At 35.9% G+C, this 27,850-nt stretch overlaps 4 protein-coding genes across 4 annotated transcripts; 1 reads left to right on the plus strand and 3 right to left on the minus strand.

The window, feature by feature from the left end:
- Positions 1-484: 484 nt before the first annotated feature.
- LOC125680192 (peptidyl-prolyl cis-trans isomerase FKBP10-like) lies at positions 485-10,925 on the minus strand. The gene is made up of 11 exons (XM_056153548.1): positions 10,634-10,925; positions 10,392-10,534; positions 9,960-10,108; positions 9,249-9,512; positions 6,233-6,447; positions 5,980-6,125; positions 5,713-5,837; positions 5,267-5,484; positions 1,380-1,561; positions 994-1,121; positions 485-756 (listed from the first exon to the last, which is right to left on the minus strand). The coding sequence occupies exons 1-11, from the start codon at positions 10,843-10,845 to the stop codon at positions 553-555; spliced, it is 1,986 nt and encodes a 661-aa protein (XP_056009523.1). The 5' UTR covers positions 10,846-10,925; the 3' UTR covers positions 485-552.
- Positions 10,926-11,244: 319 nt separating this feature from the next.
- On the minus strand, positions 11,245-12,259 carry LOC125680798 (uncharacterized; the record flags this gene model as incomplete). The annotated part of the gene is made up of 4 exons (XM_048920570.2): positions 12,054-12,259; positions 11,813-11,958; positions 11,597-11,727; positions 11,245-11,430 (listed from the first exon to the last, which is right to left on the minus strand). Coding segments are annotated over exons 1-4 (669 nt in total), but the record flags the coding sequence as incomplete, so codon positions are not given.
- A 1,731-nt stretch (positions 12,260-13,990) lies between these two features.
- Positions 13,991-23,704, plus strand: LOC125680791 (peptidyl-prolyl cis-trans isomerase FKBP10-like). The gene is made up of 9 exons (XM_048920560.2): positions 13,991-14,601; positions 14,865-15,019; positions 16,283-16,413; positions 17,356-17,528; positions 17,656-17,680; positions 18,904-19,115; positions 20,072-20,229; positions 21,952-22,082; positions 23,075-23,704. Exons 1-9 carry the CDS (start codon positions 14,423-14,425, stop codon positions 23,252-23,254), a joined length of 1,344 nt encoding a protein of 447 aa, XP_048776517.2. The 5' UTR covers positions 13,991-14,422; the 3' UTR covers positions 23,255-23,704.
- An 826-nt stretch (positions 23,705-24,530) lies between these two features.
- LOC125680191 (uncharacterized) lies at positions 24,531-27,846 on the minus strand. Its single transcript, XM_056153549.1, has 3 exons — positions 27,782-27,846; positions 26,542-26,624; positions 24,531-26,351 (listed from the first exon to the last, which is right to left on the minus strand). Exons 1-3 carry the CDS (start codon positions 27,844-27,846, stop codon positions 25,426-25,428), a joined length of 1,074 nt encoding a protein of 357 aa, XP_056009524.1. The 3' UTR covers positions 24,531-25,425.
- Between the last annotated feature and the right edge of the window lie 4 nt (positions 27,847-27,850).

The following is a 27,850-nucleotide window of genomic DNA, read 5'->3' on the forward strand; positions in this document are numbered from 1 at the left end:
CGGGCCACCTGAATCTCTAGTCAGGTGCTCTACCAACTGAGCTAACTGGCCACCGGCGATCGAATCTGGCTGACCGTTACACTTCATTATCTCCCATTTAGAGGGATCAAGACCCTTATATCTTTTGGAGGAATTTTATTCACAGGGTTTAATTTAAAAAAAAAAAGATACTGAAAAGGTTTGTATTTTCTAAAGATAATCAATAAATGTTGTCAAGGGCAATAACTCCTACGCTCGTGTTTCTCCATTAAATATATGACTTCCTTGATATCCAGAATAATTAAAAATTTCATTTGAACAAACTTTACCCTTTACCCAACCATGTTTTTTTTTTTTTGTGGCAAGTTTGGTTGAAATAAGTCCTGTAGTTTTGAGTAGGAAATATAGAATATTAAAAGTTTACGGACGGACAGACAAACAGACAAGGTGATCAGAAAATCCCACGCGAGCTTTTAGGTTGGGTGAGCTAAACACAAACTGCTAGTAACCTAAACTAAAGATGTATTGAAAATAACAAATACAGGTATTAACGTAAGTCAAACAGCACATTTTCTACAGTTCGTCTGAGCCTGTTTTCTTCTTCATGGCGTTGGCTCCCACCTTGGACAGGTGTGTGAATTCTGAGGGGTCCAAAAGACCGTCACGATTTTTATCCGCCATGGAAAACAGCGTTTGTATCATCACGAAGCGCGTACTATCATCAATTTTCAATGGCATCATTTTCTGGAAATGTTCTCCGGATACCACTTCTTCTATCTAAGAAGCAAAGTTCAAACACATTATGCAACATTTAAAATGTGATTCTTATTTGAGACAAACAGAGTGCTATTAATTTTCTGGTAGGTATTATCAGTTACCTGGATATTAGCTAAAAGTATCATTAGTTGGTAACGGACGACGACGGACGCAGACCAATAGTAATATATAGGCACATGAGTGACTCGGGTGACTAAAGAGTTAAAACTGATAATTAAGTCCTTCGTAGATTTATACCTCTTTGAAGTCAAGGGCCCCGTCCTTATTGACATCCAATTTATGGAACTGATCTATAACGTCAAACTGATCCTTAACAGCCAGCATTTCAACATCGAAAATAACGGTAGCCCCGCCTGGCACATCACCTTAAACATTCAATGTCTACATTAATCAATGTTTCATCAATAATATATAATATTTCATTGTATAATATTTTATTTCTCAATGAAAATTTGACACCAAAAAAAAAAACAAAAAAAAAAACAACAAAAAAAAAAACAACAACATACATACCATGTACATGAATTACAAAATATAAAGAATACAACAGACATGGAAATACAAAAACTAAAAAAAAAAAAAAAAAAAATGGACGCGGATTATTAGTGTCTTTTGATACTTACCCGTTCCCTTAGATCCGTATGCCAGCGCGGGGGGCACGGTTAAGCGTCTCTTCTCACCCACACACATGCCTTCCACGCCTTGTTCTATACCCTTGAGTATTTGTCCTGATCCAATCGAAAACAAAATCGGGTCTCCATTATAACTGAAAATGGAATCAAATATTGTTGTTGTTTTATCAGTTTAAAACCAATTTGGATAAATTGTATGAATTACATTACATTTAAAATAGATTAAAACGAGAGAGAGAAAAAACAATCAAAAAATAGTAGCAGCAACGATACGTTCAGAATTGCACACACACACACACACAAATACACTACATGCTAATTAATACATAAACTAAATACCACATTTACATACCTATTGATGAAGTCACTGCCATTTTCTAAAGTTCCTTTGAAATGAATCTGTACTATGTTTCCTTTTTGGGCTTTTTTCTGGCAGTCCCCAGGGGGCGGGTCTATGGTGTATATATCTACCTTCTTTGGTGGAGGCTTCCCGCCTTCACAGGTCACCAACACAACAATATAACAGAGGCCCAGTAATAACTTGGTCAGAGACATTTTTTAGACTATGAACTTCAACGGACAGAACTAACAGTTTATAAGAGAGGGTTTCCAAGAGGAAGAAAGACCCGGATTTTGATATTTTTTCTCTCGTAGTAGCAGAAGGGCCCAGGGGAATACATGTGTCCCGTGCGGCTACCTGCGGGCACTGGTTGCTTCTTGTTACAACATACTCTACAAACGTTTCTCTTCCCGTTCCTGTTAGACTGTTGTAACTATGGCTGTTGGAAGGTCTTTATGTAATGCAGTCATCCTAGTATAGGAGATTGTACATAACTTCAATGTCATTTCATTTGGATTAAATGTTACCTGATAAGGATATAAGAACAAGTCTTAAAGATATGTGTGAATAAGTAATTTTATGTTTAAAAGAATTCTCAGAGTTCCGCTCAATCTTTTTTTTTTTTTAAATTGTATACTTCATTTATATTATCTTTTGTCTTTGAATTATCTTGGTTTTAAGGCCTTTATAACATACTGTTAAGATAAAGGGGTATGTTTTAACGTTCTGTTTTATACAGTACTTTCCAAATCAAAACCTTTGACAATTCAAATATTCACATTCACTTTTGTGTGAAAAAAATAGGTATTCGCATACTCTCTGATAAATTCTGGTTATGTACCTGCCCAGAATTGTATCCAAAAAAATTAAAAAGAATTCTTTTTAGTCACACAATCCTCTGGCTTTGTAAAATATGCAATTTGTTGTCTAAGCACGTCAATTAATAATATATGTGCAGCTAGATTGGTGATAACGGTCATTTTGAGGAGAACAAGTTGATATGGATGAAAAGTGGAGGATATAAATGTAGAATAATATTTTGAAATTGGAAACTAATTTACTTTATAAAGTTAGAAAATAATGCCGTTGTACTTGAAAGAAATCTGAGAAAAATAACATTTAAAAAAGAAAAAAACTCAAACCGAACCCGAGATCATCAATATGCTGATATCTATACATATGCTGATATCTATACGAGTATATTCATTCATGTTTTAAAAGGAAGTCAGTCTTGATGACAATGTAATATACCTCCTAAGAAATGAGTTGTATTTGAAAAGTTCTTTTTGAAAAGAGGTTAATAGTGACTTCACTTTCTTAAAGCCTTGTTTGATTTTACTATTGACATACTCCCTTTCATGAAACCTTGTTCAATCTTACTAATTTACACTATTTTCTTGTTTCAATACCCCTCCAAGTATAGTTTCCATGTATTTAACGGGATCCTTTTCTATATTTTATTCTTCATTGGCCAAAAGCACATGCAAGTGTTGATAGCCATATAATATAGAATATATATTGACTGTGTTACATGGTAATATAATTGCAACAGTCCTTTGTTTCTAGAGTATAAAAAGTCTGTTACAAACAAATTTCTTTTGTAGACACAAAATTAAGAGGATTCAGTAAACAAGATACAAGTTAATCATGTGATACTCTTAATACTTTTTTCTTATATTGATTGCTTGATTGGTTGTATATTGTTTAACGCCCCTCTCGAGAATTTTTCACTCATATGTAGACATTGCCGGATTTTTCTTATGTTTGTATAAAGGACGATCAAGTAAAAAATGTTTGTAATCTTTAACACTGGTCTTAAAATGGTAGCAATATTTATTTTCTCTAGGAATGACAGGTTACAATGTATCTACCTGTTTCTATATATACATGTAACTGATATGAACTTATTCTTAGTTTTGTAAGTTAAGTAAGATAAGCGCGCAGGTTCCTGTGAATTGGAAGACACAATACGCAAGTTCCGAGTTACCCAAAAGTTATTTCCCTTTGTCGAACTCTTTCGCATTTTATGACGTATGGTGGGTACACAATGTCTACATTATATCGTAGACTGGCATTGTACATAACGATTACGTACGATTAATGTAATAAAAGCGTAACTTTTGTTTATATCAATCACTGGTATGCATATTCTGGCCATATCAAGCATAATTTGTTTGAATATGATCATCAAATTGGCTATTGAATCATTATTCGTTTCCTCTTCTACATAAGTGACGCTTTTATCAAAAAATGATGGCAATTAACAATATTTGTTTGAGCCATTTTGTTATCCAATACTCATAAACTCATTAAAGTTGCCTTTTCCCTGAGATAGGATGGTCTCAGAAATTCTGGATATCATCTTTTAAGAAATAATACAACGATAGTAATTAGCAAATGTACCCACTGTCATTATATTTTACGTCATAATTTACGGACAAAGGGAAATAACTCTTGGGGAACTCGGAACTTCCGTATTAGGGTTGTATTTCTAGGTTGGTTTTGTTGTTGTTGTTGTTGTTGTTGTTTTTTGTTTTGTCCTTATAGCTAAATAATGTACTATAAAATATTTTCACATTGAGAGTTATCAATATTTTCTAATTCACCAAAGGTTTTATTTACAAAGAAATATTAAAATTTAGAACCATAGTTTATTTGTTATATCACAGTAAATATTCAGCTCACCAACATTTTTAAATCGGTCATTTAAATGTATCTTCTAAGAACTTTTTTTTTTAAAAACAAGGTTATCATTTGATTTTGCCAGATTTTCCAATCTGGAAAATCAATTATATGCAAGGTGATATATTTTGATATGTAAAGGAGATTTGCCTAGTTCAATTTTTGCAGCCAAGTTAGATGCTTTATTGTGTACACCTAGAATGTTCTTCAATATGAAATTTTGAATCTTTTCAAAGAGTACTATCAAACTTGTTGAGATCTGTATTAAAGTCGGAGATCCAATTCTTGAAGACTATGTTTAATTAAATTGGAACATTAATTGATTCATATAGTTTTAACCACAATTTGAGCACAGGGGCTTCTTATCCATTTTGTTCTCAATCTATATATAAATATCTACTATTTTAGATATTTATATATAGATTGAGAACAAAATGGATAAGAAGCCCCTGTGATTTACGTGAAAGATCTGAGCCAAAGAGAAGCTTATATTTCAGGGCAAAGCAAGTTTTTCTAGCTCTAACTGCAAGATCACCACAATCAAATTTTAGACTACCATTTGATTATAAAAATATGCCACTATATTTGTGCTTATCTATGATATCTAAAATTAATGTTATTATAAAATCCATAACAATTCTTTATCTTCTTTGTCGAACAAATCATAACTTTGTTTTTTGTAAGTTTATATGCAGCTTCCAATCTGTACAATATTTTGAAAGAATGTCTATACATTGTACATTATTGAAGGCCTTCGACAGTACTTAGAATAAGTATAAAAACTTGATATGAAATTTCATTTTTATTTTTAAAAAACACACAAATAAATAGATAGAAGCACACACAGTAGCATCACAGATCTTCTCTAAATTCTATCTCATTTTCCTCTTTTTGTTTTTGCTGTTGTTTCTGGAAATCTTCGATAGCGTAGAACTCGTCACGGGTAATCAAGTCATTGCCATCAATGTCACCGATGTTCATGATCGTTTGTGTAAGAAAAGAAATACCTCTCTCGTCAGGCAATGTTTTACCAAACATTTCAGCAACTTGAGGCAGAGAGAAATATCTTTTCATCTGAAAATAAGGAAACGTATCTTTATTTGACAATTTTACTATTTTTCATAATATTGTCGAGATAGTATTCCTTCAAACGTTGCAAATATTGCTTTTAAATATTTTGTATTCGCAAACTTTGTTTGAAGATAATCAAATGCGGAACATTGCTGCGGGACAAACATCTAAAACATTCTGATGATTAATAGTTTGAGATCTGCTTTGTGTGATATAGTCTGTAAACATTACCTCCTCTGAATTAAGATGTTCATCTTTATTCTCATCTAAAGTCTCAAAAACGTCGATGGTATCATTGTCAGACACCTCCACAACTTCCACCTCATAAAGTAGCCAGGAGTCTCCAGGAACCTTGTCTGAAGTAGTTTTTTAAATACCACTGTTAATATATAGCATACTAATATCCTTGCTGATCTATCTATGAAGTTTTCGCGTTTTCACCTTTCAGATATCGTCCATAAAAATGTAACTCAATTTAATCGTAACCCCTTTCCTTACCTTTCCCTTCGTCGCCATATCCAAGGTGAGGGGGCACGTCAATTTCCCGGATTTCTCCGATACACATGCCCGTCACTCCTCTAGACAAACCCACAGGGACCTTTTTAGATCCCACGATAAAATGAAATGGTGTGTCATACTTGTATCTGTGCAAAATAAATGAACGAATATTACTTAAAAGAGCTCTGGTCCATTGTAAAGGGTGAACTACCAGATTAACGAGAGAAAGAGGTATCTCCTGAAATAAACTCACGTGTTTTCGAATTCTGTCCCGTCTTTCAACCATCCTATGAAATGCACAGACACCTTATTTCCATCTTCAACTTTTTGCTCGCATTCACCAGGAGGCGTGATCACCTTAAAGCTGATATCTTCCTGGTCATTGCTAAGCACCATGGCACACTTGACTGTCAGCAGTAAGAGGAATGCGGTACATTTTGGAACCATTTTCTTTGTGCTTTGTGTACTCTTTGATCGTCAGTTTTTTTTATTCGGGGCAAGATATATATTTATATATATATATATTTTGAAAGAAGTAACATAACCTCGGACATTGCCCTCCGGCAGGAAAGTCTACTGGGCTTCCTTGTTCGGCGATGATGCAATACATATACTGTAGGTCCTGATACGATCTATATATATAATAACAACAGTTACACGTGTACCTCTACTTACTTACATAATACATCAGTACTTACATAGATTTACTAAAATTTACAACTCTCCAGAAATTTGTAAGAATGCATATCAATAAACCGCTAAGAATTTGGTATTAAAACAATTAAAGTAAAGGTTTAAGTATTTGGCGTTGTAGTTTACAGCTATCACAATAAGATAGACATGCATTGAACATGTTAACGGGGGATACTGAAGTTTGTAGGAATCACACGATGTGTCTGTCACGCAAGAATGAAATCTGTGACGCAAATATCAAAGTCATGTTATTTTCATGGATGCATGTAAAGAATTCAGAACTTCATGTATTATGTAATGGTGAATTTACAGATATAAGTCATAGTAATTAACTAATGATGAATTATTTTCTTCTTAGAAAGTAGATATAAATCATAGAAATTAATCGGGGGGAAATGTTAAAGTTGTTTTTTTTTAATTATTGACATACATATTGTTTATCTTTATTGAGGAATGTGTGTGTAGGGGTTATTTCATAGAGGTCATTAATTAAAGTGAGAGTTTTTTATTTGCTAAATCGTTTTACACATTAAATGACTATTTCGCCCCTAAAAAAACCCGCTGACAATGAAGTAAAAATTTAAGATTTAATGCAAACTTTATTTTCAGTTTGAAAAGACAAGCATGCCAATTGAGATTTGAAATGAATATGTACGAATAAGTGAAGATGACAGATCTCAGAATAAAAAAAGTAAGAGTAGGACAAACACGGACCTCTGGACATACATGTACCAGTTCTAAGTGAACATATATCTTTTGAAGTAAGAGAACCGTGAATTTATTTATTGTTAATTTCGCGCCATTTCATGTAATATGAAAACGGAGCTGAGATGTTTCACACTATAGCATGCTACATGTAACGCGCTCCAGAAAAAGTGTACCGGCGTGAAGCCTTGCAGGTCATAAAATCATGTATTTTTAGCCGAGTTGCAACGAAGTTGAACTCGGCTATTGGTTTGGTGATGCGGGCGGGTGGGCGTCAACAATTGGTTTCCGGATGATAACTCGAAAAGTCTACAATCTAATCAAATGAAACTTTGATATATTGTTGGGTACCAGCAAAGCAAGGCCCCTATTGATTTTGGAGAAAAAAGGTCAAAGGTCAAGGTCAGTGACCGAAAATAGATTGAAAACTTCAGATAAATATGGTTTCTGGACAGTAACTCGAAAAGTTTAAAACTGAATCAAATGAAACTTGTTTATATTGTTGGATAGCAGGTTAGGAAGACCCCTATTGATTTTGGATAAAAAAGGTCAAGGTCGTAGTCCTGAAAAAAAGATTGAAAATTTTAGAAATATCTGGATCTGAATGATAACTCTAAAAGTTTAAATCCGAATATTCACAATTATAAATATGCCACATCATTCCTGACTTTACAATGTATCCCATGCAACTCGGCTCATGCACCCCTGGGTGCATATATTGATTTTCAAAAATTAAATTTACTTGTTATATTTAAGTTCTGCTTTCATTTCTGTCGGAGTTCTTAGCCGTTAGAATAGACGTTCTCTATTTACCAAGATTCACAGGCACATTATTTACAATTGTACTGCATTCATGAGGAAATGGCTATAACTACAAGTTCCCATCACAAAACAAATATATATCCCTAACAAATTTCAACATTTACATTTCAATATGATTTTGTAATCAAAAACTTCTTGATGTGTTGTAATTTGCAAAGATATTACAAGGCCACAATCAACGATATTTTGGCGTGACTCTCAAACCAATTCTATTGAAGAAAGCACGGGTCCATAGCTATTCCAACTTGTTGGGCTAACAAGAACGGAGAGTTTTCACAAAGAAACTTTTAAATCTAATGTACATATATGTTTATTATTTTTTTTACATCTGTATATTGTGCTAATGACACGCAATGATTTGAACACATTTTATCGTATATGTGTTCAATATACAGTATAAAAGGATCGGATACAAGATGTCATAACTGACGAGTTCCTTTCCTGAGCCAAGACATGCGTGATGATTTTGTTTCTACACACCGTTGCGCATCATCAGCACAATGGACGTCAAAATCAAACATTTTTAGAATTAATCTTAGGTAAACATTTCCTGTAAAAGTCGTGCTGTAAAAAGCATTCTCTTTACTGAAGACATCGATTGCACCACTACAACGATCAAGTTCTTCACACCAGAAAAAAGGGTTGGTTTTTTTTAAAATACAAACTCGTATAAAACACGTCTAGCAATCGACAAGGGGGGGGGGGGTATCATAAGACTATCCTCTGTACGTTTATTCACCTCTTTTGAGACGATAACAGACACTCTGGTCAATGTTTTGTTTAGTTTACACAACCATGCAGTGAAGTGAAAACCAGACGGGTCTCAAATGGCTGATGGGACTGAAAGCAGGCGTTGAAATAACGATTTTTACTGCTAGGGAATACATAAAAGAAAAGGTCATAATTCAAAAACAAGTTCTACGTATAAGAAAAACATAGATTGATTGATTTTATCAACTTTTAATTTCATTCTGACAAATATGTGTTATAAATCAAAAGAATGCTTTATTTTTTCACACAAACTCTGGTTTACGCATTTTTCTTTTTTACAATTCATCTTTCGGACTATTAGAAGAATGAACGTCTATATCGGAGTTTGAAGTGCTAATTTCGTCCTTAGATTTTGATTCAACTTCCTTCCTCAGCTGTTCCAGGCCGATCGTTCTCGACATTTCAAAATATTCCAGTCTGTCCAGCACACCATCGCCATTTCTGTCAAACCACTCGACGGCTAATTCTACCATGTTGTCCATTCCAAGCGCTATCCGCAGCATCCGCCGGAGGTGCTTTTCTCTCGTTAGCACACGATCAATCTGGGGGGAAAACTCTGTCATTATGTTTGTGTATATGTATAAGAACAGATCAAGGACGTGCGCTGTTGGAACTTGCATTCATTTACTAGAACATGTAAATCTGATACACACTTAATACACTTCTGTTTCAATTAGCAGACAATCAGGTTAATTAGATGTAGCATATGCTTCGTTGAGAGTGGCGAGCCTAAAGAGTGTTACGAGGGTGGCAACACTCCCCCTTTGTTTGAATATTTTGTAACGAAAATGGACGTTCTTTGCCATTTTGGAGTCTTCCCTTTTTAGGGGACATAAACTTCGGTCTCAACCTTTGAATTTTTCTGGATCCGCCACTGGTTGATAAATGTGAAATATATATATACATGTACTGCAGTTGGCTATTTTTACTGATGTTATATTTGATTTCAGCTACTTCCAGATTCTGACAGTAGTAAAGGAAATCCTTACCTCTGAGGAGTCCACGAACCAATCAGCGTTCCAATCCGCCGAAATGAAGTCCATTAGAAGTGTTTTTTCTGCCTTAGGAACAACGTCCAGCATTTCGGCTTGGTAGAGAATTGTGGAGTTAGCAGGTACTATTTGAATGAGATTGATGGCTGTTGGTGGAAAGTGAAAGACATGACTGGTAAATATCAACGAATGATATTAATGTGCATATGTCTAACATTGCTATATTGTTTAAGTTAACAGGCAATCTTGAGAAATAAGAGTAAGAAAGGAGATGCGTACGCACCCTGTGAGTAATTAAAATTACAGGAACAAATTGTAAAGTGAAAAACATATATACGTATTTAAAAATTATGAAATGGCTGATATAACATGGCATTAAATACAGTTAATCAGAATTTCAGCAACATGTTGTTCCTTCGTGCCCCTTACTTTTATTTTCACTGCCGTACATAAGATGAGGGGGTATCGTCAGGTTTCGCTTCTCTCCCCTGCACGACCCACGTAAGCCTATGTTAATACCGTTCATCTGCTCCCCAAAATACCATCTACCCGGAACATGCCGGCCATCTAACCTTCAAAGCAAATGCAATCTATAGTTGTCAGTCCATTAAAAAAAAACCCCATGAAGTGCTGGGGCATCAATTCGGAAATTGGACTTGAAAACTACCTACCAGAATGTACTGTGTAACCGAGTCCCGTCTTCCAGAGTCATGTTGTCATGTACAAGGTAAAAATCGCCATAGTTGACTCCATAGCAACCGGGAGAAGGGGGAACTATTGTCTCGATTTTTACCCCTTTTCTGTATTCCACTTGGCATTTAGAATATAAGATCACAAACGAAAAAAACAACGCTCTGATCAGAATATCTTTAGCCATGTTCATTGCTCTTCAGTCGTTTAAACTTTCGCATTGCCCACGGGTATAGGTTTACAGGCAGAGACATTACTTCCTCCTATAAAACTGAATAGTCCAACAAGCATGCAATATTATCAAATAGGAAAGAGGAAGTAAAAAATAAATCTAAATCTTTATTTCCTTATTTTAGTTGATTGAATAATTAATGATCAACTACATTTAATCATATCAAAAGGGATTTAATCTTTTCCATCGACAATTAGAATTGGAAAAAAATGATGAAAAAGTGACGTCTTCCAACTTTTGTGTATTAAACTGATCGTCTCGGACGTCCACAATTCACAGTTCACATTTTCGTCATTAAAGCTCGTCGTTAAGCTTCCGGCGTCTTCTCCTGGGTGTTTCCTTTTCTTTTTTGAATTTTTCATTCATAGTTTTATTCATTTCATCGGGACGAATTACTTTATACATGTGAAAGAACTCATCTCGATCCAGCATCTCGTCGCCATTGTGATCAAACACGTCCATCATCCAATCAGACATGTTTTCCACACCAATGGTCTCTTGGAGATATTTTTCCAAATACTTGTTTCTCTTCAGAGACATATCGATCTATGAATAAATAAACAAATAAAATTAGTTTACATTATTACTGGAGATATTGAAAGTGCGTGAGTGATTTAGTGAATTCTGCTGTCTTTGGGGAAACAATTATTAGTGAGAAACCGACTATAGATCTTATAAACCTTTTTTTTTGTTATTTGGTCTAAGAATTTACCTCTTCCAGATCAACAACTTTGTCTGAATTCCAATCCGCGGCCCAAAACTCCAACAGACCTAATTTGTTCTCTGCAAGGACATGGTCCAATATGTAGGCCTCGTAGAAAAGAGAGGAATTAAAGAGTGGATCTGTGGATTAAAATACATATGTAAGTAAAAGACATGCAGAACAGAAGTGACTGGAGAAATGCATCATGAATCCGTGTTCACCTACTCCTCTGATCGAAGTCAAACATAAGAGTTGATGGCATGGTGAGTCGTCTTTTCTCCCCCTTGCAAGCTCCCTCTAATCCTATAGTCACCCCATTAGTGACATTTACGCCGAAGTAGTATTCCTCCGCAATGGGTTTTTTATCTGCGCTAAAATTGTAGAAAATGCCAATTTCTTAATTCTTGATACGAGAAGAACATTTTTTCAAAATTAAGCAAACCGATGAAGACATTGATATTCTTACCGATACGTCGAAGATATGAGGTCACCTTCTTGTGATGTCATGTTAAACAAAACCTGGACCCAGTCCCCTTTCCTGATTCCAATGCAGTCGGAGGGAGATGGGGTAATGATTTCAATCTTTACCCCTTCTTTTGTCTCAACTTGGCACTCGATATGTGATATAAAAATTAAGAAATATGCAAGTCTGATGAACCTTGTATTAGCCATGACCACCGGAACAACACTGGACTAAAGAGACCGAAGGCACAGCCCACAGGTATATATGTTAGTGCACGTCTCTGGTAATCAGTAGGCTGACCAGATCGGGTGCCTTATAAGAAGGCATAATAACTGTTTGGCTATCCATATTTATTGGAATTTACCACGAGTACATGTACATTATATACATTTGTTGCATAATATATAAGAGGAGCTGCATCTTACATATTTCAATTATATCATACCGATATTTCAAGAGAATTATTTGGTGAAATAAGAGTTTTATAGATCACTCGAATTTACAGATCTGAAATAAACCATACACACAGTTCGTGTTCTTTTAGTGCTTTGGATAACTCCGATAGGTAATGCTGATAATTTTTCATCTTTGTCATACCGAAGAATCTGAAATTTTTATTATTATTGTCGGGACCCCCCCCCCCACTCCCACCCCACCCCCAGACATTGTATAGCCCCCTGGAGGAGGTATTGAGATATATTCCAGTCCCTCCCAATTTCCCCTAAATCATTACATAGTCGTTTGCATCTGTTGGAAGGCGTTGTTACATCCCAAAGATAAAGCAAAATTTATGGACCAGGTTGTAATCTTTGCCACTTACTGTTGGATGGACGGACCAATTGACTGATCAACGAGATTAAATATTATGTGCGGGGGTTATTTTTTTTAGCGTTGATTTTATAAAATGAGTGACGTATTAAAGAGATAATACTTCATCACAATGACAAGAATATAAATTCATCGTATGGTAAAAGTAAAACACATACACACACAAACACACACACACATCTGCCGTTCCAAAATATATTCAAATCACTAGCAATATTGACACCTAAGTCTACTGTTAAAAACCTCGGTGCTGCCTTGGACGCCACCTTATCAATGGAAATACAAGTCGGCTCCGTGGTATGGAAGATGTACTTCAATATCAGGAGAATCTCCAAGGTGAAACACCATCTCACCCAGGAAGCGTGTGCGAAGGTCATCAATGTAACAGTCATATCCCACCTTGACTATCACAATGCCCTCCTGCTTGGCATGACCGTTCGCCCCGTGCGCCGACTACAAGTGGCTCAGAACAACGCTGCACGTTGTCTTACATACAAGAACATGCTACAGACAACATATTTCGCCGGTACTTCAACAACTACACTGGCTGACTGTAAAGCAACGCGTTGTGTTTAAATCGCTGACAACCATACATAAGTCACTACATTCTTTCTCAGCACCAGCATACATGAAAGAGCTATGTCCTGTTTACCAGCCACCTAGGACCTTGAGATCATCATCCGACCAATGGAAACTGGTAGTGAAGAAATCATCAAACAAATACGGTGCAGGAGCCATAAAAACACTAAGTGCACAATTGTGGAATAAACTGCCACTGGAACTTCGAGAGCTTGAAATACATGGAGCATTCCGCAAGAACCTAAAAACACTCTTGTTCAAGCGTGAATATGCCCCGTGGATGTAAAATTCAGTGTAATATCAAGGATTCCATGTGCAAGCTCTTGCAAACTGAATTTTGATCCAGCATACGAATACCTGTATGCCAATTGTATCTTGTCAAGTCAAAGTCGACCACTTTGTCATTTTACTACCATGTTTTATTTAAATTCTTTCTATTGTTTTATTATTTCCTTTATAACTCTTGCAGGTCTTTTATTAGTGTATTGTCAGTGATTTGTACAGCGCATAGAAACTATTTGTAATTTTGCGCTTTATAAATGAATAAGATAATAATAATAATAGCGTTTTCTGGATTTTAACATCCATCCTCAGGTGAATACAAATATTGAATATATTTATAATCATATTCACCTGAGGATGGATGTTAAAATCCAGACAGCTCTAGTGATTTGAATATATTTTGGAACTGCATATTTTCCCGCTTTTGTATTTATTTTGACTGTGATACCAACTCTTTCTATTTGGATTATACATGTATATATTATATATACATACATGCATACATACCGTATTAATGACAGTTATAAAGGCCAAAGGGCACCTGTTAATGATTCAAAATACTATACCAAGTGACTTAATTACCTGATGGGTTGGGTGAATGTACCTTTATTTATTCCAATAACTGCCACGTAACCTAATGTTTCTATATAAACACAAAAAGGAATTCCCTGAGCACTGGGAAAATGCGGCTGGCGTGTTTGTTACTTGTGATTTTCTTTTTCTCCTCTTTTGCTGAGGAGGATGAACTACGAGTAGAAGTTTTATACAAACCTCGGGTTTGTCTGAGGAAATCCCAATTCGACAATATGTTGAAGGTCCAGTACAAAGTGTTCTTCCAAAATGGAACTTTATTTCATTCAAGGTATTTCCTAATTTGCATATAAGTCTTACTATATGAAATGTATGCAGAAATCCAAACAGGGCATACAGTCGTCACAAAACACTCGGCTTTTCCTTTTGTATTTTGATTATAGTTGAAAATTCCCATTTCATAACTGTAATTAGTACATGTATGTAAATATTGAAACAGCTAAATAAGAAAAATGAAATCTGTCAAATATAAATCAATTTATTACACATCATTTATTTTTTCCTCCGAAAGTGCATTATAACCATTTTCTTCAGTTATGATAATGACGTCATCATGCGGGTTCCCCTCGGACTCGGGCATCCGTCGAGTTTCATAGAAACTGGATTCAATGGCATGTGTGTGGGCGAGAGAAGGCTACTGACGATTCAGCATCACGGTCAGGGGGACAGGGATCTGCCCCTTCAAAACGGTAAAGATATTATTTCAATTTCAAACAAAAACAACCATCATGTACGTTCTTAACTATTGAGTGCCAAATTAACACAAACTCAAATAACTGAAGATATCATTAATTATTTGAAGATGTCATTAAATTATTGCTTTCATCTATTGAATTGATACATGCATTAACTGTATTGTTGCCATATAATGGGATCACAGTTAACTCTGTCTTGTTGCTACATAATGGGATCCCAGTTAACTCTCTGTCTTGTTGCCATATAATGGGATCACAGTTAACTCTCTGTCTTGTTGCTACATAATGGGATCCCAGTTAACTGTCTTGTTGTCATATAATGGGATCACAGTTAACTCTCTGTCTTGTTGCTACATAATGGGATCCCAGTTAACTCTCGGTCTTGTTGTCATATAATGGGATCACAGTTAACTCTCTGTCTTGTTGCTACATAATGGGATCACAGTTAACTCTCTGTCTTGTTGCTACATAATGGGATCCCAGTTAACTCCCTCTGTCTTGTTGCCACATAACGGGATCCCATTAACTCCCTCTGTATTGTTGCTACATGATGTTATCCCAGTTAACTCCCTTTGTCGTGTTGCTACATAATGGGTTCACATTTAATTCTCTGCATTGTTGCTACATAATGGTATCAATTAACTCTGTCGTGTTGCTACATAATGGGATCCTGGTTAGCTCCCTATGTCATGTTGCTACATAATGGAATACCGGTTAATTACTCCCTCTATTGGTTTGACTATTATTGTTGACAGGTAATGCTATCCCGGTTAATTACTCCCTCTATTGGTTTGACTATTATTGTTGACAGGTAATGTTATCCCGGTTAATTACTCCCTCTATTGGTTTGACTATTATTGTTGACAGGTAATGCTATCCCGGTTAATTACTCCCTCTATTGGTTTGACTATTATTGTTGACAGGTAATGTTATCCCGGTTAATTACTCCCTCTATTGGTTTGACTATTATTATTGACAGGTAATGCTATCCTGGTTAATTACTCCTTCTATTGGTTTGACTATTATTGTTGACAGGTAATGTTATCCCGGCTAATACGCCTCTATTGGTTTGACTATTATTGTTGACAGGTAATGTTATCCCGGTTAATTACTCCATCTATTGGTTTGACTATTATTGTTGACAGGTAATGCTATCCCGGTTAATTACTCCTTCTATTGGTTTGACTATTATTGTTGACAGGTAATGCTATCCCGGTTAATTACTCCTTCTATTGGTTTGACTATTATTGTTGACAGGTAATGTTATCCCGGCTAATACTCCTCTATTGTACGAGGTAGAGCTCATAGACTTGGAGGAGAAGATTAACGTGAAGCAGACGTTCGAGAATATCGACTCTGATGGTGATAACTACATAACATTGGAAGAGGTGAGCTTTGATAACTCACCGTTCACTTACAGTGGTTGTGATGCAGTATAGTACTTTAATAATTGATTACATGTACTTACTTTGTAGCTCACTACACTAAAGCCTATACGCTGTATGACATCACGTTACAAGATGACGATTTAAATGTTTTGTGAAATTATTTGTATCGATCGATTTGTTTATCTGTCATCGTAGCTCAGTGGTTAAATCTTTGGGGTGGTGAACCGCAAATCTCGAGCTCAAACCCCTCAGAGTCTTGTTCATATGTGTTGAATTTTTTAAAATCATGTTTTTATCCAAAGAACCAGAGCCACAAAGTACTAAAATTGGTCCTTTCGCCAAAATAAATGAGACTTTCACAGTTGATGCTCTAGGATTTATTGGTTTTAGAACAATTTATTTTATAACTATATCTTTTCTAATATTTTGGGCGAGATGAAACCAGTATGGCAAAACCTTTACAAAATAAGCAGTATTTGGTGAAAAATGACAAAAATACGGTACCATATCCGGCTCTAGTATGTATACAGCTTTAGTTGTGCTCCTATTTTTAAAATCTAACATGTTTTTTTAAACCCCGGATTCTGATACATATTTATAACACCAATACTCCTATTCAACATTTACTTTCATTTTTATATATTTTAAGGGCCATATTTTGCGGTTTGTGAATCAGGTTCTTTTTATATTTTTTTCCTTCTTGGCATAGCTATTTATTGTATATCATCATATCTTTTATAATTAAACCAATTCGTACTGATTTGAGAAACTACCCCTGAGTGTAGTTAGCCACGTTAAGCACAGGTGGACAATGACCTCGGAAGCAAACAACTTTTGGGCATAAGGGATCGAAGGATCAACATGTCATCAGTATGAAAATTGAAAAAAGTATATGTAGCCAATCATTCATGAGAAAGATAGAATGTTATTTATCTGTTTCAGATCATAGAATACATTAAAAACATTGAGCACCAATCTGGAGACCTAGCCCTGTCACCGGAAGTTCTCCACGAGGTATTCAATTCCCTGATAACCGAGGCGGACAATGACAAGGACGGAAAAATCTCCCGGGAGGAGTACCGAGATACACTCCCGTTCCATTTCAGAGAGGAACTGTGAACACTGGCCATTGAGTATTCTGTCAATCAACAAAGCGATGCAAACAAGTGCCAATTCCAGTCTGTGGTCTAGCTTTTTAAACATTCTTTGTACGCTGTCTATTTGGCCCTTGTGAATTCACAGAGTTCCCGGGTCCAGACCAACAGCTGTACTTTGCATCTCCATGGCATTGACATTGTATTGTTACTTTATTGTCATGAACTTTTCAAGTGCTCCGTTTCTATTGCTTTGTTTTAACAGTCAGGTTTAAGTTGTTTATCAAGTGAAACTTTGTTAGGTTGCAAATTACATACAGACAGTTGATGTAAATTTAGCCTCCGGTGCAAGCATTACGTGTATATATTGAATATTAGGTAGTATGGCCTTTATGGTGGATAAAATATAGATACCGTGTTGTCGTTTCTCGTTTTCTGTGTGCCACGTTATCAGGTAACAACATAGGTCACAAAAGGTCACTCTATTTCCCTAACACGTCAGTCCGACAACCAACAGTTGAATAACTGATAGATGATTTTTGTTGTTGTTGCAAAAATTAGTAAAATCTTTATGTTACTGAGAAAACATTGTTAGTACGGGAGGACATATTATTGTTATGCAATGGTCATTAAACAATATAAAAAATGACTGCGACATTTGGTTGTGACCATATACGATGCTAAAGATGTCCTGAAACCAGATTTAAACTTCAAAGATTCTTTTAAAATCTGTCCCATCTTAATTCATCTTTTCTTTGGATGGATTCAAGAATTATGACACGAATGTGGGGACTGGTTATTGCTCCACTGTTAACAAATGCGTAACAGATAGTAAACATGTACTATTTTCATGCTCGTAGGTCGACAAAAAGTGCAATCTATTATTTGAGAGAGGGCTTGATATACAGGCTCGTTCCCAGTCGCAAATGAGCATTGTAAAATGTTGGTCGTTATGAAATGTAGAAATTATCTTTTATACAGCCCCAGCTCAGGATGAAAAACATGATTTCAAACATATTACAATTTTGTGAACATAATAACACAATAGCAGTAAGTATGAAAAATTCCAAAATGATCAGTCACGAAGACCTCAATATTGTTCTAACTTTTTGGAAGCCGTTGCCAACTTCGTCTATGTTAAAATTACATATATAGAATTATTATGCCCTTTTTCTTTTAAGAAGGTGGAATGGCATTTATATTTGCCAGATGAAATAGAAGCAATAACGATTGAATAACTACTCTGTAATGAGATGCGCATAATCAATTTGTGGTTAACAGATGCATCACGCCTCTCGGTTTTCCTTGTATCTACACACCCGCTATTGGTTTGAAAAATACTCCAATATTCATATAACCATTTAGTGTCTATCTAATAGATATAATCCATGTCTAGTACGCGACAAAACACACAATGCTCCTTCTAAAATGTGTCATTCTATGGTCGGCTCTATGCTTTATCGGGACATCCGGGCAGTTCTTCCAGGATGAAGTGTATGTCGAGGTGCAAGAGTTTCCGGAGGAGTGTGTTGCTGTGGCAAGGGAAAACGACATTTTTTTAGTTCACTACCGCGCTTACCTCCCAGGCGACATACTGTTCTTCTCTAGGTATATGTACATGCTATTTCTTGATATTAAATTACTGATACAGGTGTACCACCATTCTTTCTAGAAGATTGGATAATATGTGTAATACAATTCATTCCAGCTATAATTCTGTTTTAAATTATTATATTTATAGCATTAATAATGGGCGTACGCTGTGGAGGAGAATCGTAAGCACGGGTGTCTTTGAAAATATATTTATCAGAAATTTATCTCAACCTTGTGTATAAATTCTATACTTGATACTATGTAATTAGGGGGGAAACCTTTGAAAAGTTTTACATTGTACATTTAAGTTTGGGAGTTTTGGCTGAAGTCTGTGTAGTTGTAAGAGAAAGCTCGAAATCTGCACAATTTCCCTTGTCGGATCAGAGACAATGAATCTTACTATATGTAAACTATGGTCAGACTTGGGGGGGGGGGGGAGTTATTTGTAATTAGTTAAATACTATGATATAAACGTCTATATGAGTAAATACACTTACAAGAATGATTTAGTTATCCTAGGTATTATTTTGAAAAGTTTGGGTAATATGCATTAATGATTTACTAACATTTGAACAGCAAAAGAGGTCACAATAATGATACAAATATACGTGTAGACACTTTATTTTTAGTACATTCATAATAACCATATAAATGGCAAACTTGAAACAGCTAATTGTTGAATATCCAGTATATATATAAAAAGTGATATTCCTTATCAAATACCAGTAAGCCTATAGACCTCTGATATTCTCTTCGACATAGATGTGCATATATATGTATACCGGTGTATATATTTGTAATTGTTTCATTCTCAGGGGCCAACATCCCTCGGAAGTCCATAGAATCATTGTATCATTAGTAATTGTTCGACACAGCTATGAATGACCGTAACACATCTTGACGATGAGAAGAGAACATACTATATCCCCAACACTAATAGCAAATTGCCTCAGTAATTCAATTTATTTCAGCCATTACAACAAACGTCCGGTTGTCCTGCTTCCCGACGGTGATAAAGAAACCCTGGGTCTCCGGAGAGGTATTTTGGGTATGTGTGTGGGGGAGGTCAGGATACTGACGGTCCCGCCGGAACTAGCGTATGGCGGGCAAGAATTTGCCACGAAGGACGGTAAGCTCAAATTTTTATATTTAAGTTTGTGCAACGTTTGGTGATTGGTGTTTCAATAAAACCACATAGCTTTATGGAGCACCAACATAAGATAAACTCAAATAATTGACGATATATTTAAGATACATGTATCATCAATACGTTTGATGCGCATTAACTGAATTGTTAATAGCATTAATTAATAAAGTTGTTGCTCTCTTTAAATGAATTAATGAACGCAATAATTGAATTATTCTCTCTTCAATTGAATCACTACGATTCATAAATTCACCTATTGATACCATCCATTCATTTGATGAGAGCAACAATTGAATTATAGCTTTCATTAATTCAGTATAATGATTAATGATATTAACAAATCAATTAATGCACGCAATAATTCAGAATTAAAGATATCATTTATGAGATCATCAATTCAATACAAGCGCGCAATAATTCTTGGAGAGAGAGAGAGAGAGAGAGAGAGAGAGAGAGAGAGAGAGAGAGAGCAACTGTATAAGTATAGATATATCCACTATTGAATTATTGATCTCTTCAATTGAATAGTTGCTCTTTCTAAAAGAATTGATGTGCGCATTCACTCCTTATGCAAAAGCGTTGTAAATAATTCAAAACCTCTTCAATTGAAGTAAAGAGATAATCAAATCATCTGTATATACTGTGGTCCAAATGACATTTTGCGAGCAATAATTCCACCACATTGATGCGCGTATCAATTGAATTGATGCTAGCATCAATTGAATTAATGAGAGCAATAATTGAGTTGATGCGTGCATCAAATAATTTTTTATTTTTTATCTTTTATTGCTTACATCAATTGAATTGATGAAAGCATTAATTCATATATTGCTGAAATGAATTGAATTGATATCTTGAAATTCGATTATCTAAGTTTATGTTAATTTGGCGCTCCATATAGTTTCGTCATTTGGTTCATTTATGAATGGCAGCTAAAAGTTCTTCCCAACTCAAGTAGTGAACCAGCCACATATGACGGCTCGCTTTTCATATACCGTACTATGATTTTAACATCATTTTTTTTTTTTACGATAAAACACTTCAACAACCCCATCCACGTTGGGTGCAATACCCCCAACCGGCAGAGGGATCCTGACTTGTATCCCCATAGTGGTAAGTTGGACAGATCTAAGGAGGTTGTCTAACATCGTAGGCCTCTAATTTGAATTTCACTTTTTGCATGGTGGGCACAAGTTTGCAAGTGCATTAGAGAGGAGAGTATGCTATATCAAACGGTACAAAGTCCCTAACCAGTATAGCTAGCCAGACATTACGGTCGGACTGCATAGGAAACTATCTGATATCGAAGGCCACTAACTGAACCCGTCATATTCATTAATCAGTAAGGGCCTATGATTTGACCCTTTATATTTGGTACTAGCGAGGTAAGTCTGCCCTAAAAAGGTGTTTTGAGTTGCGAATCATCAACTGTGGTTGGTTCACTATTTCAGTGGTGAATAGCAAATAACATTCTAATCCTAGGTTGCCTTTTAAGATCGTGTTCATTATTAAAAGTACAGTAGAATTCAATGACAGTTTGCAGTCTGTATACATGTACATGATTTGCAAAAACGGAAAAATGAAAATAATCTCTTGTCTCTGTTACTTATTTATCTGGGGGGAAAAGGCAGCATTTTATAGCATTGAAAAAATAAGAAGATATCTGTTACCCTCAGATTTCATGCATTTGGATTTCTCTACCAGGGTATATCATTCCTGCAGACTCGGAGATAATATACGAAGTGGAACTTTTGTTAACAAAGGATAGTGAGAACATGGGTGATACCTTTGATGCTATTGACACCAATATGGATGGTTACCTGGATAGGGAGGAGGTAATTGTATACATCGTAGTGCAATAAAGAACTAATATGTAATATATTTCAATACATTTAAGATTCCTAATTCACTAGGAAAGCACATGAAATCCCCGAAATATGTTAATGCGTACATTAAATTATTGATCCTCCCCCACCCCCCACCCCCTCATATACGCTGAATTTTATATTTGGAGAAATTCATATTTTTTTCATATATACTGTGTACAATACTATCGATGTACTCGGACAAGCTAAAGTTTTGTGAAATAAAATCCCACCACAGCACAGGGGCTAAGCCCGTTTTGGCCCCTGTGGTTGAGAGCAATAATCGGATTGATGCGAGCATCAAATCAATTATTGCTCTCATCAATTCAAACAATGCGCACATAAGATCAATTATTGCTTTGATCAATTGAATTAATCAATGCGCATCAAATCAATTACTGTTCTTATCAATTCAATTTATAGAATATTAATTTGATTATTGCGCTCGATAATTTAATTGATGCGCGTGTCCGATAGATGCGCGCATCCATTCACTTGTCGCGCTGAATAATCGAATTGATGATAAAGGTATCTTCAATTATTTGAATTAATGTTGATTTTGCGCTCCATATTGATATTCTTACAAATTGTAATGATATCCATTTTCTCATCAATGCGATGCATTTGTGAACACTGCTCGTGTGAATAGATATATAGGCCTAATGTATCTTAATGGACCCCTGGGACAATTCTGACAGAAATAAAAGTAGAATGTAAACATAAGAAATGAATGTCATTTTGAAAATACACGAGAGTATGAACTGGGACACTTCACGCCGCCATATTTTTTCATGGAGCGTTAACGCACTTCATGAAGTATGCTAGCGTGAAGCTTCGCAGTGCATACCCTTATATGTATTTTCAAGATGAAATTCATTTCTTTAGTAAAACTGTACTGATAATTTGAAGTACAATGTACATATGTACATATAACGTCACGAATTGCATGGATTTGATTGTAGATTCGTTACCAACTGGCCATTCTGGAAGCCGAGCCTGTAGCTATGAATCTTGGACTTGACAGCGAAGATGCGATAGCCAATCTTTATGAGAGCATGTTTAAGAATAACGATAAGGACCTGGACGGAAGAATCTCCCGCGATGAGTATCTTGGGGCCATCTCGAGGGCAGAAGAACTTTAAGGGACCTTAACATCTGTGCATTGATTGTCAAAACAAACTTATATTTCCTGATCCAATCTGAGCTTCTTTCGTGGTTTTGTGTTTCGTATGAAAGAGTTCCCAATGTGGTTTTTGATGGAGACTTGGAGATGTTGATTTTAGTACTTACTTAAATGTATGCAGATTTTAAAATTATATAATACTACATAGAAATTGAAATAATTTTCAGCACAATTCCAATATTTCCATGGGCACGAATTGTGTTCCTTTGTTAGCTGATGTTTTTATATTCTTATGAGGCAGAATTTATTCAAATGTTTCTACATGAGAAGAAAAATCTTGTTGTGGTCTTCAACTCGACATGTAGATATATCGATGACGTTTTATCTATTAACAATCATTTTAATTCATATGTCGATTCTATATACATGTATCTCAGTGAAATCGAAATAAAAGACATCGTGCAGGGTCCATGTTTGCCCAACTCTTAATATTGTATTCCCTATGGGAGTTGTGAGATAGATCACTGTTCGTTATCTTCACCTTTTCATAAAGTTAAACAAAACTATGGCACAATAATTGTGTGCTGTATTATGACTTGCACAGAAAAAATATTGATTATCTAAATTGTCTTTGTGGAGAATAGAAGGCAATGGCGTAGCTAGGTTTGAAATATTTGTAAGCAGGGGGTCTGGGGACATTTTTCATAATATGTAATAACGATTTAACGAAAATATTTGTAAGCACGTGCTTACAGTGCTACAATGTACCTACGCCACTGGAAGATACATGTCATCTTCTCTTTCTTTGCAAAAGAGTTTCAAATTCAAAAAATGCTCTGTTCGACTAACTATTTCAAATAAAAGAATGGTCTATTATTGATTCACGGTTCTCGCTTTGAGGTAACGAATATTTCGATCATGAAACTAACAGCAAAATACTTTCTGGTGTGCAGAAATTTATTCTGAATTCTAATATATTCACATAAGTAAAATATATTTCATGTAACACTACCAGTATGTGTATATGTGTGTATATACATGAAAATGATATGCGTCTATACATGTGTAGTACCTGTATTTGTATATGTATGCATATACTTTTTGCGCTACGTACCATGCTTTATGACAATTATAATATTTATCATATTACGGTGGGAACCTCGCAAGTTTATAAGAACTTGTGTTCAAAACTTTTGTATATCATATACTAGTAAACAATAATAGGTTCTCAGTACCCCTTGCTTGTCATATAAGAGGCGACTAAATGGGGCGGTCCGCAAAAACGGAGACCCCGTGTCACAGCAAGTGTGGCACGACAAAGATCCCTCGCTGCTCAAAGGCCGTAAGTATGGAATCCGGATAGGGCCACGTAGTTCACTATCGCACCATCGCGGTTTGGATCGATGGTGTGATGACGATGGTGCGATAGCGATGGTGCGGTGGAACGATACTGCGATGACGATGATGCGATGCCGATGTAGCGATGTTTTATAACGATATCGCGCCATCGTAATCGACCCAAACTTCGATGGTGCGATAGTGAACTACGTGGCCCTACCCGGATTCTTTTGTAGTGGTGTATCCATGCGTATGCGTGAAAAAATCTCGAGCGTGAAGTTAAACAATATACAACCAACCAAGGAAAACCAAGCTGACACACAAATACGTTCATCAGAGTGCCAATGCAAAAACTAGTTCAGTCAGTATCCATATCTAATTTGAGACTGTTACACTTCATAGAATAATGTACCATAATACACTCAAAACGCACATGGTTTAAAAAATATTTATTACATGAAAATATTGGCATGATGGCATAATATTGCAACAAAAATCATCTTTAAACAATTAAGCATTTCAATCTTCACAATGATATGACCTAAAGAGCATTTCCACGCATCCACGGCACTATATAATAGTACAAGTGTACATTAAAACTTGGGCCAAAAATGAAAATGGAATTGTTTGATGTACTCCGACCAACCCGTCAATTTTTTTTTCAGCAATTTAAAATTTCATTCCCTTGAAAAATAGAAAAATCTCCTTATTTTAAAAGAAAGTATAAAAAAACAATTCATGACATTCCAAAAAAAACAACAACAAAAAACAACCAAAAAAAACCTACCTACCGACCCACCTTGAAAAATGTGGGTCGGAGTACATCAAACAAAAATATTTTTAATGATGGCCTTACTGATGATTGAAATGTCTCATCCGTAAGTTTGTGGATGTTCTCACTCCGCGACCCCCGATTGGAGGAATGGGTAAGAATGGATTACTCATTGTGTGAAAAGGCTTTGTAACAGCTTTAAATTCCTCTCCAGAATTTAAACTACCTGAACGCATAGCTCCTATGTTTGAGGACGGGAGTTTTGTTTTCTGTGGAGAATCCAGTTCTTTCGCAACTTTCATATTACGTAAGGGTAATTTACTATGTTGCGATGAAAAATTCTTCTTTGGGAGTTTGAATGATATAAACTCCTTCGTTGCTAAACGTTCATCTCTGACAGGCAGCTTGCTCCTCGTGTGATCATTGCGTAACAGTGTTGGTCTTGCTGCTGTCTGGGAACTTCTTTTAACGTCGGGCTCAGCTCCAGGCCTATGTACAACTGGCTGAAGAGCAGTCTGAACCGTGTTTATTTGACGGTCAGAGTCTTTTGTAGTTGCTCTCAGTCTGCCGAGACAACGTTTGATAGGTGGCAATTTTACCTCCTTGGGACACTGTTTTGTACGTTTTGCCTGTGGACGCAGTTTTGCCTGTGTCTTATGAGCCAGCATCCTTTGGTTGCGGAGATCCTTCAGTGGTACCCTGTCTTCCATAGTTGATGTGATCCTCTGGAATTGGTGACAGACTGACTTTAATTTTTCTTCTGTCTCGAACATATTTTCAAAAAGTGTAAATTCCTTTACTTCCCACCCATCTCTTGCATCAAAAGAAATTCTTCTCTTGGCTATTTGTTTCTGAAATGCGTCTATTTTTTTCAAGTTCTCCTGACATGTTTTCAACCAGGAACTGAAAATATATGAAATTGTTGTATTAACTCCAGCCAGTTTTAGCGTGCAATGTGATTTTCGTAAATTATACCAAGAGTGTGTGGTGGAGGGGGTAAATATCCCTCTAGATTTAGAATAAGAGATTTACCTGACATCACTACATGTATCTTGAGCAAACTGTGCTCCCCGGGTCTTGTTTTCTGCCCATCCTACAAAATCAAGAATATTATTATTAATAATTAAAAACTATGTTACTAGCATTTAATCACTCAAAGGAAACTAGCCTATCACTGAAGCATCATATTCATTTACCACCAAAGGAAAGATCGTCTTGAAAGGAACTTGACACACCAGCCTTATCAATGTAAAATCTCTCCTCTGCTATTGATGGAAGTCTAAAACAAAAAAAAACAAAAAAACAAGATAGACATGTTTAACTGCATTTATGATAATGGTTTGTAAGGAGAGCAAACGTTTGTATAAACGAACATAAAACTTACATCATTTTCAATGTTTTCCTTCGGGAATATTTTTCAACACTCCTGAGCTACTCTTCAGCAATGGTATGACGTATGTTATTATGACGTCATAAAGAATCTAAGGAACAGATTCTCGCGAGATTTTATTTATAGATATTTGGTGAAACGTCCCCGATAAGCAACTTATTTCCGGCCTATTCGACGTATCTTTTAGATACTAGTTAGGTTTTTGGAAAGCATATATGAAAACAACACATCTACGTAATCGACTTCGCCTATACAAAATAGGCCTACTTGTTTAAGCTTTGATATAGGTCTATAGGTACCACAAACAACCTGGACATTTTTTTTTCCAGTTTTGCTCGATTGTTTAGAACGGAAAATCCCATATTAATTATGCAGTTACCGTCTTAGCCAAAATTATCACCCAGAAGAAGTCAACGTACCATATAAAGCTCTCAGCTGACTTCATAAATTCTGTCGGAAATGATCGAGGAGGAACAACAGAAGTTCATGCATCATTCTTTATTTCACAACTAGTCTAAATGATTCATTTTCTGTAAGGAAATAACAGATATGGATGGGAAACAATGTCCTGAAACTGTTAATCATGTTGAAATATAAACTGTATATGATGTTGATAAATACAAGTCATTATGATAATTTTGGTCCCACCCCACCAAATGTACCTCAACATGTAGGGTGTAGGCTATGTTGTGACCGGGGTGTAGGCTACGGAAGAAAGCATTATATAATTCAGGAATATAAGGAAACAAATATTATCACTGTACACTTTTTAGTTTTATCAAACACCTCAACACAATTCCGACGATCGGGGTAAGTTTGGCTTTCTTCCGTAACCATATCCTTTCCTGCAAAATATATCTATAAATTGAGATATACAACAAACGGACCTCGGCCATCTTCATTGTCCCTTCTTTAGCCTACACCCCGGTCACAACATAGCATACACCCGATATGTTGGGATATACTCGGTGCACCCGGGAACGAAAACTCTGTGGAGAGTTCTAGTCAAGCACCATCCCAAGAACAGACCGATATGGTGCACAGACCTCCGTTTATCAACACAGGGGGGTGGGGGGTGGGGCTCTCGCTGAGGAGACATGAGAGGAACCATTTTC

Source organism: Ostrea edulis, chromosome 2, assembly GCF_947568905.1.
Source record: "Ostrea edulis chromosome 2, xbOstEdul1.1, whole genome shotgun sequence".
NCBI lineage: Eukaryota > Metazoa > Mollusca > Bivalvia > Ostreida > Ostreidae > Ostrea > Ostrea edulis.